General features: G+C 41.8%; 1 protein-coding gene across 1 annotated transcript; it reads right to left on the minus strand.

Moving 5' to 3' along the window:
- Positions 1 to 1,226: 1,226 nt before the first annotated feature.
- On the minus strand, positions 1,227 to 6,923 carry LOC104694321 (nuclear receptor subfamily 0 group B member 2-like). The gene is given in 3 exon segments (XM_039569297.1): positions 1,227 to 2,861; positions 2,864 to 4,042; positions 4,805 to 6,923. Coding segments are annotated over 2 exon segments (687 nt in total). The 5' UTR covers positions 3,363 to 4,042; positions 4,805 to 6,923; the 3' UTR covers positions 1,227 to 2,673.
- Between the last annotated feature and the right edge of the window lie 6,271 nt (positions 6,924 to 13,194).

The following is a 13,194-nucleotide window of genomic DNA, read 5'->3' on the forward strand; positions in this document are numbered from 1 at the left end:
GCCACCCAGCCAAAGCTCCCCTGGGAAGAGCAGGGATGCCAATATGTTCTGGAGAGTCTGCATTCTGTTGATGTGAGGCGCCGGTTTCCCCTCAGGGGCTGGGTGTACAATTTCTTCTTCGCATGTTGTTGCTGGCCCAGATGTGGTCAATCAGTAACCCAGCCAGAGCCTCCCACACTGAGGTTCTGCACAGATTCTGTTGTTATTTCCAGCTCTGGGGCCCTCAGCATAAGAAGGACATGGACCTGCTGGAATGACTCCAGAGGACAGCCCTGAAGATGATCAGAGGGCTGGAACACCTCTCCTATGAACACAGGCTGAGAGAGCTGGGGTTGTTCAGCCTGGGGAAGAGAAGGCTTTAGAAAGACTTTATAGCAGCCTTCCAGTACCTAAATGGGCTTTACAAGAAAGCTGGAAAGGGACTTTTTACAAGGGCCTGTGGTGATAGGAGAAGGGGGAATGGCCTTGAACTGAAAGAAAGTAGGTAGGATTAGGCCAGATGTGTACAGAGCAATCCTTTACTGTGGGAGTGGTGAGGCACTGGAACAGCTTGCCCAGACATGTGAATGCCACATTCACAGCCCTGGAAGTTGGCCAGAAGGCCCGGCTGGATGGGGCTTTGAGGAACCTGGTCTAGTGGATAGTGTCACTCCTAATGACAGGGGGGTTGGACTAGGTGATCTTTAGTTTCCCTTCCAACCAAACCATTCTATGATTCTAGCAGGAGGACCTACACTCCATCATGCTGCCTGCCACCCTCTTGCCAAGGGGATTTTTCTAATGATAGTAAGCACAATATCTTTGTCACAAGAGATCACTAAGGGTACAAGCAAAGCTTTGCATAGTTGTATACTTCTTTTCCAAGCAATTGCTGATACAGCTGCATGCCTGGGTGTCCTGTTGAACTCCAGCTCATGACCCAGCTCTGGACTACTCTGTACCTGGCCCTTCCCCATTGCTTCAGTCAGTTTTGGTGGTCTTAAAAGAAGTAAAACATTAAGGGTGGTTATGAGGTTCCATAATCCAAGAGAGATGTTGCTCTCTTGGATTGTCAATTGTACCATTATCACTGCTGGTGGCTTCCTGAAATCCTCTTAGAACTGAAGCCTGCAAAAATATTAACATTTTGCCAAACATCAAGCCAAACCAGAAAAATTTGAAAATGTGTTGCAAATATGTAGAAAACATTTTCTGAGTTTGGTGGAAAGTGTTGAAAAACTATTAAAAATAGTAATTGTGAAACAACAGCTTTGTTTGCAGCAAAGGGTGGTTTGGGCTGTGTATAAACTCTGAGTACCTGTTTCAGCCCAGAGTTAGATGGTGAGTCTGTTTCATATGGAGGCTTCACTGAATCTAGGATTAACTGAAGTTCTCCAGGCTGCCTTCTGCAGCTCATGGAGAAATATTCCAGAGAATAGGGTCATCCCACCTAAGAGCTGAATGACACTGTGGAATGTGCTTGCAGACAGAATCAAGGGCTGCTGGCTCTCTCATACAGCACCCGGGGGAAGCAGCAGGCCTTAGAAGGCACAAATCCAGAACATAACCCTGCTTCTGCTACTTTCTACTTAGGTGAAAATTGCATTTTACCCACAGAGACAACAAAAATGCCAGCTAGTTAAACTGTGTAAGCTGCTGTAGATGAGGCCTTTCTCCTCTTATCATCCCCCTGGATATAACCAGTGGTTTCTTTCAGCCTGATTTTATTGTGAAAAAAGTTTGCACTGAAACGAACTCTGCTGGTTTGATGCTGCAGCATAGACACTCAAGGCAATACCAAGCATCTGGATGATATTACACCTCAAGAATCAGCATTTGAATCCCATTGGAAACAAATATAAAGTCACACAGCCTTTGAGCAGCCTATAAACCATCCACCACGAGCAATATAATGGAACAACCGAAGCATTCAAGTATCCTTTTGGTGCAGTCCCAAGTATAGCACACTGCTGACAGTGCAGCCAAGAGCAGTGATTGCTGTGGAAGGAGCCGGGGGTCTGAGCCAGCGCAAGCTGGAGTCAATAAGTCTTTCCATTTACTTTAGTGTACTTAGAGCTCAGCTTTTACTGACTCATGCACTCCATGGTGCTGACCGAGGCAACCTTCCTTCCTAAGGAGCTTGAACTTGGCATCAGAAGCGAGAGGATGCAATCAGTAGTCCTAGTTTGCTCTGTGACTGCTGTCCCAGGGTTTCAATGTAGACATACTAAATTATATAAATAAAAGGATATAAATAAATAAAGGCTGTGTAACCTCAACACAGCATCCTTTTCCTCACTGATGAAAGTCAGATGGTTATTTTATCTTCTTCTCCAGTGAGGGAGCCTTTGTTAAAATACTTCTGATGTTCACATCACGTACCCAGGTACCATCTCTCCTTTGCTGTGAAGTGAGGGTGAGGCTGCTTTATTACCTTTGAACTGGAACTCAGTTTGAAGTGACACAGTTAATTCTTTATGACTTAAAATTTGTCTAATAGAGGTTGTTTTGGCTTACAGTGAGTGACCTACTGCACATGTCAAAGGAACCAAAATAAACCACATCAGGCAGAAAAACCGTTAAATAGTGGAATACAGGTTTTTGAGAACATTTAACTACATTCATAGAAAAGAATAAAACTAAACATTTGTCTATATGTAAATGAAAATGTCAAATATCTTTCTAGGCACATAATCACCTATGTAAGTTCTTGGAGGACTTAGCAGAATTAAAAAGAATAATTCCTTTAAGAGAGGCATATTATTTTGCACTTATGTCCAGGTCCCAGAATTTCCACAATAAATTCTTCATCTTCTGAACTTCTGCTAAAGATGCTCCTGCTGATGAGCTGCCCAGTTCATTCATAGCTGTCAAAGACTGACAAAGAGGATTTTTTTCAATAAACTAATGGCTGGAATCTCTCTCAGGTCAAAACCCACCCCTTCTTGTGCCACACCCAGAACAAAAAGAGGGGCCCAGTTCTGTTGTATGAGGACAAACTGATCCTCCCAAGGCATGTGATAAAAGGAAGGTAAGTTTCTAATAAAAGTTGAAGTCTTCACCAGCACTTCAGAAGCTTTTCTGCATGTGGCTTCTGGTGTTTTCAGGACAACTCTTCTCCTGCCCAAACAAGGGCAGCCTTTGCTTCCTGTGGAGCAGTGGGGACTGCAGTGCTGCTGGTGCCACTTGGTCTCACTTCCATGCTCTTTGTTAAGGATCTGGTACAGGACGCTTTTAGAATGGTGTGTCTCACTCTGGCATTTCCCAGATTTCTCAGCTGGGATCTTGACAGCCATGGAGGCAGAGTTCCCTGTGGCAGGAAACAGCATGTCTGGAGCTATGTCAGCAGCAGTGGAGGGCATTTCTGCCATGCAGGGAGGCATTGTGTGCTAGCATACACATGGGCAGGTGCTGAAAAGTAGTATGACCCTGATCCATGAGGTTACCTTGAACTTTGCTTGCACCAGTGTGTTTCAAACAAGGCGTGGCTGCAGGTTGCTGTAGCCCCAGGGCAGCAGGTGGCGTGGGCCAGTCCTGGGGACAGTGCTGGGGATGGAAAACCTGTGTTTCAGAATTACCTCATGTTTCTGTGAGATTTGAGAGAGACTTCAGAGAAAGTCAGCTGTTGGAGCTCATGACAGTGTTCTCTCTTGCATTTCACAAATGATCATTTCAAACTCAGAATATGAGGGCTTAGAGTCATAGAATTGATTAGGTTGGAAAAAACCTTTAAGATCATCAAGGCCAGCCATTAACCCAGCACTGCCAAGTCCACCACTAAACCATGTCCTCAAGTGCCACATTTGCATGCTTTTAAATGCCTCCGGGAATGGTGTCTGGGCATCTGGGCAGCGATGCAGAACAAGACAACGTAAGACATCCAGTACACTTTCCTCCTTAACTTCAGAATATTTCTCCCAGACAGGCCGCGTAATTAAATTTTCCTCATACAAACTGAAGAAGAAAAAATGGCAATTCATACTGCTGTACATGTGAACTTCTATAGCAGCTCAAGAGCTGAATGATTGAATTGTCAGGACTCTTCACTCAACCTCAGGGAACACTAAGCAGCAGGAATGAAAGAAACTCTGCGTTAATAAGAAGAAATTGATACTTCAGGTTTTTGTTACTTCACACTCTCTTGCTTGCTCTTATACAGGGGAAAAGGTACTAAGTTTTTTTCACCAAGCATAATGTTTATGCATTCCTACCATTTGGGCTCTTAGCATGTTTTAGCAAAAACCGAGCATTAAAAACAACAGCCTGAAGGTCTTCATTTGACAGATCTCCGAGCCTTTGGCATGTAAAGGCCCCCCTCCATCAGATGCATAGCTGCAAATTTGGGTTTTGCTACAACAGGATTTTTTTTTTCCATGCTGGGCCATTTTAAAATTTTCATTTATTTGCATCTTCATTATATTTATGTTGCAAAATTTTCCCCTTCTGAGGAGTTAAAAAATGGAGAAAGAGGTGACTGCTCCAAAGTTGAGAAATTTAGGAGTGTAGTGCTGCTGAGGTGCAGCTACTACTGACTGCTGTGGAGGTCCAGGGCACACACAGCATTGAATACCTGGTGGGGTTTACTTGTTCACCTCCCCATTCATACAACAGCTCCCTGCTGCTGTCCATTCCTGGGGCTAGAGGAGCTTACATGGCAATCTTATCCTTACCTTGGCAGTAGCCAAACATGACTCTTTCAGGAAGAGTGTATGACATATACCACTCTTCTCATGGCTATTTTTCTTGTCTTCAATAATTTGCAGCTTAGGGAAATCCCAAACCAGAATGGTTTTGTGCATTTAATGACTTTCAAATAATTTCTAACCTATGGTCTTCTGCAGCCTGCTCCCAAAGCCACATGAACATCTACATCAGCCTATGTCAAGGAGCTCTGTGGATGCCTGTGAGCGAGACAAAACTTGATCAAACATGACATTTACTGGATCTGGTGCCTTCTTGCTCTTTTACTGTGAAGAAAAAAAAGGGAATCAATCAATCCATATTCACCCTCTCTATAGCTTGCTGTATTTTATAAATCTACTATTATTTCATATGGGCTATAAGAAGGAAACAACTTCCTAGGAAACTGACAGCAGCCTGTCTGGAGTCACACCAGGTCGATATATGCACATATTCCTTGATTCAGTGACCTCTTATCTCTCTGCTCTCACTTGCAAACATTTAATTGGCCTATAAACATCCATATGACTTCAGAACACAAATCCCTAGGAGTTTTATACAACAATTTTCTGGGAGGAGTTGAGTGAATTCCATGTCACGGGTACTTTTGAGGACAGCCGATTTCTCTAGCAGCCTTAAAAAGAGGAAGCAGTAATAAAACCATTATCTTTCTAAAAGGGTTACATTTCCTTCACCTTTCTTGAGCAATAAAGGCATACATTTCTCAGCTAGAGAAACCAAGAGCTACCATTCAGACTGCCAGCTTTGGCTAGGCAGATACTGGGAAATGTCAGGCCCACATTGAAGCCTGCTCAGCTTTTAAACAAGTTCTGAAACAGTGTCTTTAGCTTATGAGAATGCCATCTAAAAGTAGGATTTGGCCCTTATATCTGAAGCAAGTCTACATGAATAATGAATCCAGTTAATTTAAACATGTTCAGCCTATCTTGAAGCTTAAGTGATTGAGGGTAAGCATGTGCTTAAAATACTTTGGTTGGTTATATCTGCTAGAATCAGCATCTTTTTGATGATAGCCATTTGAATAAAAGTGGCAAATTAATAGAGAGGCAGGTGCCCTGCAGTGAAATCCGCACTGTAACTGTTGTCTATCACTGAAACCAGGCCTGTTTTAAATTTGCCTCTGGTGAGTTAGATAGAAGGCAAGTGTCTCTCAACTTCTGCCCCAAATCTTGATGTGAACAGGAGTTCTAAGAAGCCCAATCCTAAAAACCTACCCAAGGCATCTATATTAAACTCATGTCGTGCTGTTCTTTGTTTCAAGAAACACTGGAGCAGCACTTAAAGTGACTTTTTGACGGGTGCTGCTCACTGACTGAAGTAGGGGGAGTGTTTATCTTCATTTTAAACCAAGGTCATTTTGTTAGACATTTTATGCTGCCCAACCATAGCTCAGCTGTTGCAAATGTGAATGCAAACATGTGCCATCTGGAGCTATAACCAAATACGAGACTAAAATATTAGCACAGAAAGTAAATAACAGCTCTGTGGTGCTCCTCAGGCAGAAGACAGGATGACACAGGAACATATTTCTTAAGTCTTCAGTTTCTTATAAATCTAAAGAAGCAAGAGACTTCTTTGTATACATATGCATAAATAAACCCAAAAGGGCTCTTCATGTTGTTTAAGCAAGCAAAGAAACAAACAAACAAAATCCCCCAAACAAAACAACAAACAAACAAGCAAAATCAAGCAAACCCAGCTGGATAAGTAATCTCTTTCCACGATTTTTTAATAGCTCCAACCTGCCTTGCAGTAACATGGGTTCAGAACCTTTTAATCACTTTGCATGCCATAGCAGATGTGCTGCTTCTGGGATGTTTCTCCCTTGGTGACAGGTAAGGGATTGGTTTAAGTCATGTTCAGAAATGGGCACGGATCTGGAGACATGAACAGCTTTTACACTGCCCAACGCCAATTGTTTGCTTTCTTCATATTAAAATTTTTACAAGGGTAAATTGGCAATTTTTGTAAGGGCACACCTTGGGATGTAGAGATTCTAAAATAAACCAGAAGTGACCTTGTACGAGTTTGTGCCATTTTTCTCCAGCTCCCCCACTGAGGAGATGGTGTTTGTACAGTCATCCTTATCAGCACTGGGACAGGCACCATCTGTCATTTTAAATACAGATAGATGTACCACTTATAATTGCTCAGCCGGTGAAACATGCTGCAAAGCAAAGTTAGAAAATCCTCCTGGCTAGCAATGCCATCTCCAGAGAAGCACTGAAAAGGCAGCTCCTCCTTCGGCCCCCTCCCCTGCTGAGAAGAGTGGTTAAGATGATAAACTTTTTAATGTATTATGGAGCCCACTATCACATTAAAGTTAAGTCTGTCTTATATCATTGAAGATAAATGCCTAATCTAGTGATTAGCACTCTATAAATACCACAGATTAGCGAGCGAAGGTTAGATGGCAGAAGAGATATGTGGTGTATATCTTCAGACTTGCCTTTATACATTTCATTTATGATCAGATGAGCAAGGCCCAAGAAACTAAATCCCAAACTCTTTCATTTTATTTTGAAATGTATAGGGGGCAAAAAGATAGGAAGATGTCTTCTGCCAGAAGCATAGGACTAATGTATTGAATTTTCCCTGTGATAAAATTAACATGCCCAGACTTCCCTCACTGTTTGCTGTAGGATAACTTCTCTACCAATAATTCTTGAATTAAGTGTCTGTCTGTTCAAACTCGGGAAAAGGAAGAAAGCAGTTCTATCTCAAAATCTGGATTTTCTATGAAGTCAGAGGACTTACAATCTGATAATTCTCTGGTATTACATACAAGGGATACTCAACCTGTTAAACCTTTACCTGACTGGCACCACTGTAGGCCAATAAGCGCAAGATCCTGCCAGCCTTTAGGCCATTTTTTCTTTAGGAATAGGTTGCTCTGACAGAACTGGGGAGAAAGAAGAGATGTTGAGTCATATATATATATATTGTAAATTTTAAATTAATTTTTTCTATCTCCATGTGTGAGGTTCTGCTGTCAAGATACTTTGGGGAAAGAGCCAGATTTCTGAGAATCATGGGGTCCAGCAGTGGTGAAGGAGAAAGACTGAAAACTTTGCCAGAGAGCAGTATAGTTCTGAGCAAAGAGTCCCATGAACTTATGGCTAAGGAAATTAATTTCAAATGCTCAAACCCAGAGAAGGATAGTCACAGTCTCTCCCTAGAAAGGACTAGGCTGCTGAGAGAGTAGAAGATCCTGAAACCTGAAAATGTTAAGTAGTACAGGTTAAAAACAGAAGGGAGGGAAAGGAGGGAAAGATCAGTCTGAGCACATTTAATAAGAGCAGATTATGACAGGAAAAATGCTATTTGCAAATAGTTGTATGAAGATGTGGGTTGCTGAGTCAAAGGTGGCCACAAGACACAGGCACTTCCATGCTGTTCGGTGGTAGTTGGAAAGACATTCAGACCTTCTTCTGGACCTGTTTCTGTATACAGTAAATTATTTAGTCTTGAAACTTCTGTGTTGCAAGATCAACTGCTGCTTATTCTGGCATTTATGTTATTTCTGTCACTCTGAAAAACAGCTCTGAGATTTTTAGAACCATGCACATTTGCAAAAATCATATTTTTGGAAGAGAAATCTGGCTCTATTTGTCTCATGAAAGTCTGCACTTAACCACTTCTTTCAAAAACGCTATTATTTTAAGGTCAGTGGAAACTCCATTAAAGTGTTTCAGGAAATCATCAGATCATTAGAGCAATGGAAACTGAAATATATGCAATGTACTGATTTCAAACACATTATAAAACTGGGCAAGAAATCAAGTATGTAACGTTCTTCTTTGGGACTCACACAGTTCCAGAGTGATTTTATCATGCTACATGCCAGTGACTGCTCCTAGCTTGCAGCGGCAACTGGAAGGTATTCTTCCTTCAGAGATGCATCCATTGTCACCTCTCAAACCAGCCTTTGAAACTAAGCAGAGACATACCTTTTTCTCCCTTAGCTACCTGGGGAAACACATGTATGAGGATCTTTGTCCTCAGGAGTGTGGAGTGTGTCTGATACCTAGTACTCCCACCTTGAATGGAACACCTTAGAATCCAGCCATGTACTTGAAATTGTGCTCAGAAAGGCAAGGTTTGAAAACCACAGATCAGTTTAACCGCAAGCCCTATGTGCATACATTAAAAGAAACTACAGACCAAGAGAAGCATGTGTCTGCAGTGTTTAGTTAGTGCCCAACTGTCCTTTCACCCTCCCCAGTTCCTGTGACAGGATGGTGAGAGCTCTGTGACAATCTTGTGGGAGGTCACATCCAAACTCAGATGGACTGAAGCATTTATACCTCCAGGACCTGTTTCCCTTTGTAGCTCAGATCCAACAGTGGAGGTCATTCTGGCCCAAACCTCTCCCCCTTTTCCTCCCTCCTCCTGCCTCATATGCTTCTGGTTCATTAGGTCAAGCAGGAAAGGCTCTAGAATTTCCTTCCCTTAAGTCAGGACTTGATGCCAACTGTTGTGGAGATGTGATTCTCTTTTGGACAGGGCAGAAGGGTTTCTCCTTGCACTGACAGTTTACAGCTATTCACATAGTGGGCCAGGATTTAGCAAGTTCCCAGCTCAGTGTGAAGTAGAACTGATCTGGGAAATGCCCAAATCCCATTATATAAATACTTCATGTTAGAACTCCTGCTCTGTACCCACACCAAGTATCCTGCCCATCATGTGTCACACAATCTCGTGTGAACAAACAACACAGCTCATTATTGATCTCATTTGAGTCTAGAGTTGGCAGCAATCACACGTGTAGAGGTGACAGTACTTTGGAGGGTACCTCAACCCAGTTCCCAGCTCAGTGTTTGTAGAGGCTTTTGGGACAAGCTGTAGTAAGTTGGCTCACAGGTCCCATCCTGTGGTAGGAGGTCACCCCTTCAGAGCTCTGTGCTCCTGCCCAGTCCCCCGCACAACTGCAAGCGGCGTTTGGAAAGGGCAGCACTCACCTTTGCTCTGCTGTCATCGTGCTAACATCACTTTATTAATAAACTATCAACTATGGCAAAGAATAGATTTGTTTTTCAGAAAAAATGTAAGAATGGAACACCCAGTAGGAAAGAAACCTGTGGAAATTGTAATTTCACACACATTTTCTCTTCAGTAACTATCCACATGGGATGTTCAGTTTATTGTGATTATGAGTGTCACCCTTAAATCCCAAAAATCTGGGGCAAAAATTAAGTCAAAATAAACAGGAGAAAAAGTAATTCTGGTTTTATTTGTTGTGTCAAAACAAGATATCACTTTAAAACTTCTAAAGTTAAAACAAATAATATAGAATATATTTGAAAACACCATGCAGGACAGCTAAAAAGATTTATTATTGGAAGAACCACCCCCAGCCCCAATTCATATATCCAGAGCAAGCAATATGGTTTGAAAAAAAAGCTAGCAGAGTTGCTTTATTAGCTGGCCTTTCTCACCTTCTGTTAGAGTTTGTGTTTCAGTGTGCCCAGAGGATTAGCAGATTGTTAAAACAGCCTCAGAAAACATGGATCTTGACCCAAAATGTCATTTCAGGCAGCAAGAGAACAGGAAAAAAAAATTAGTAGATGATAGAAAATCCTATTTAATAATCATGGCAGGAGAGGAAGAGGTCTCTGGAATATCAAACCTTCTGAAAAATGCTACTGAGAACATTTTGATAAGGGCGAGATTAAGTGTGAGGTCTTGGTGCATTCTGTTACATTAAATCCTGACACAGAAATCTCAACAGGTAGAGGCATTTAGAAGAAGAGAACAACTAAGGAAGAAAATAGGCAAGCAAATAAAATAAAATTATTGGGAAAAATTATTAGTACTGGTTATTTATTTTTACTGTTATTATTTATTGAGAAATTAGCACTTCACTGCCTGAGCTAAGATCTTACTATGGAAGATTTAATCTCAAAGAAGATAAAATAGGGAAAGATGGGAAGATATTTTTCCCCCCTTTAATTTTCTTTTCTAACACTGAAATAATTTATTTCCTGCAAATAAAGCATTGCTTTCACTGATATCCACAAAAAACCACACAAGTGGTTGGGTTTGGATGTGCCTTAGCTGCACATAGCTGATACGATGATTCAAAACTGCTAAAAGAAACAACGACATGTGAAGATACATCAAAACGGGCATTAATTTACTTTATAAACAAATGTTTTCTTCTAACCCTTTCTTTCCTGACTTCTGTTTTGTGCGCTTGTTTTTCACTGGATGTTTGAACACGTAAAACAACTGGACCTTGACCTTCTTTAGAGTCATCACAAAACAAATTAATAGAAGTAGTAAACAAGCTCTAGCAAATTACAGGTGCATCCTCGCTTATTGCTTTCAAAGCCCAGAAAGTTTCTAAATGTGAAAGTAAAGAAGGAAGGCAGATTAACCCTGATAATCAAATATCTCTAAGACAGTTGCTGGGATATGCCCTCGTGTATGTGTAGCACGTGTAGCAGGTGCTATTTATGATAATACACATAAGAGCAGTGCTGATGGGAAAATACTTCCCTGTTTGTAGAGAATTGTGAAGCTTGGCTCTGCCACCCTACTTCCAATTTCCCTACGCCCTATTTTCTTTTCTCACTCCATCATTGGACAAATGCAGGTAGACTTTTGAGTCCCTACATGTGCAGATAGATTAGCTACAAACAGGATGATGACCACACACCTGGTAATTCTCTGCAAGAACCCAGTGACTTTTGATCTGACAATCACCTCCATGACTATATTATTTATTTTCACTCTAACCATCTTAAAGGTAAATCAAACTACCCAGATGTAATTGCAAAATCCAAAGACAGATAATTATGTGCAAGTTGACTTCACAGATAGAAAACAACTGATAAGAGACCAATATGACAGCTGACTGCAGTTAACCTTTAATTGGGATCCAGCAGCAGCATGTGCTTGTTAATATGCTACTTTAAAAGCAAAAAATAACACAGTCCTGTCTTGTTTATGGAATAAGTAAGTTAATGGAAAACATTAATCTCTGGTCTAACATGACCACGTTTACCCTCTAAAGCCACAGTGCAGTGAGTAGCATTTGACACCGAGTCTGAACCAAAGTCGGACTGCTTTGGTTTTGACTTTACTTTACCCTGTGAAACCACTGCTTTAATGTTAACTTTGCAGACATAAAAGTTGTTTTTTTTAGAAAAAAATTCATTTACACACATGTATTTAAACACAAGCAGGCACTTCTCTCCATTGTTACTTAATTCTAATACTAATTTCCCCATTTATGTTCACAGGAGACATAGGGCAGGAAAAAACAAAGGTAAACTGTGTAACCTCACTTAAATTTACTAACAAAGTCCTTCACACCTTCATCTCTATGTTCCACTGCATGTAGATACCCCAGGCAGTTTGAATCAATAGTATTTCTATGTGAAATGAAAACAGGGGATGCAAAGGTTATTTGAGGAAGTGCTGCTGTACAGGACAGAACTAGAAATACAAAGCAGGTTTACAATGACCGCTCTGTGGAGACAGATGAAATCTGTATCTCACTGCAGCAGAGGTGGTGGCCAAGGGGTCCATCTGTGGTAAAGTAAGAACCTGAATGAAAAACATGCACTGGAGAAGATGAGGTGTTTTGCTGGTTTTGGCTGGGGTAGAGTTAATTTTCTTCAAGTGGCTTATAGGGGGCTGTGTTTTGGACTTTTGCTGAATACAGGGTTAATAATATAGAGATGTTTTGTTATCACTGAGCAGGGCTTACACAGAGCCCAGGCCTTTTCTGATTTTTGTACTGCCACATTGGTGAGGAAGCTGGGGGTGCTTAGGAGACTGGGAGGAGCTGGGAGAGGTGGCCCCAAGAGATGAAAGGGATGCTCAGGACTATATGACATCATGTTCAGCATATAAGATGGGGAGGAGGAAGGGGGGGGACATTTGCAGTGATGGTGTTTGTCTTCCCAAGTCACCATTAGGTGTGATGGGGCTCTGCTATCCTGGAGACGGCTGAACACCCACCTGCCCATGGGAAGCACTGAATTCATTCATTGCTTTGCTTTGCTTGTGTGCGTGGCTTTTGCTTTCCCTATGGAACTGTCTTTACGTCAACCCACGAGTTTTCCACCTTTTACCCTTCCAATTCTCTCCCAGATCCTGCAGGTGGAGGAACGAGCAAGTGGCTGCATGGGGCTTGGCTGCTGGCTGGGGTTGAACCATGGCAGGTACTAAAAGCTGCCAAGCTAATGGATTTATATGAAAGAAAACCAGGAGCCAGAGAGATTTGCATGCAGACACTCCTTCTGGCATGGATGGAGCAATTGGGCAGGAAGAGAAAGGAACTGAAGACTGAGAAGTAGAACTGAACTACCCAGCACCTGGAAGGGAGATTAGAATTCACAGACAACTGGAGAAGAGCCCATGGCCTCCAAAGGTGGCAGAAATACACTGCAAAAGTTTACAGTCCAGCCTAATTCTCAGCGCTCTTTTGAACTGTGCAGAGGCCTGTTAAATAGTGATCTCTTAGATGCCAGTGAACAGAAGCCATTCTCTTCTGACACCTAC

Source organism: Corvus cornix, chromosome 3 (genome assembly GCF_000738735.6).
Source record: "Corvus cornix cornix isolate S_Up_H32 chromosome 3, ASM73873v5, whole genome shotgun sequence".
Classification (NCBI taxonomy): Eukaryota; Metazoa; Chordata; class Aves; order Passeriformes; family Corvidae; genus Corvus; species Corvus cornix.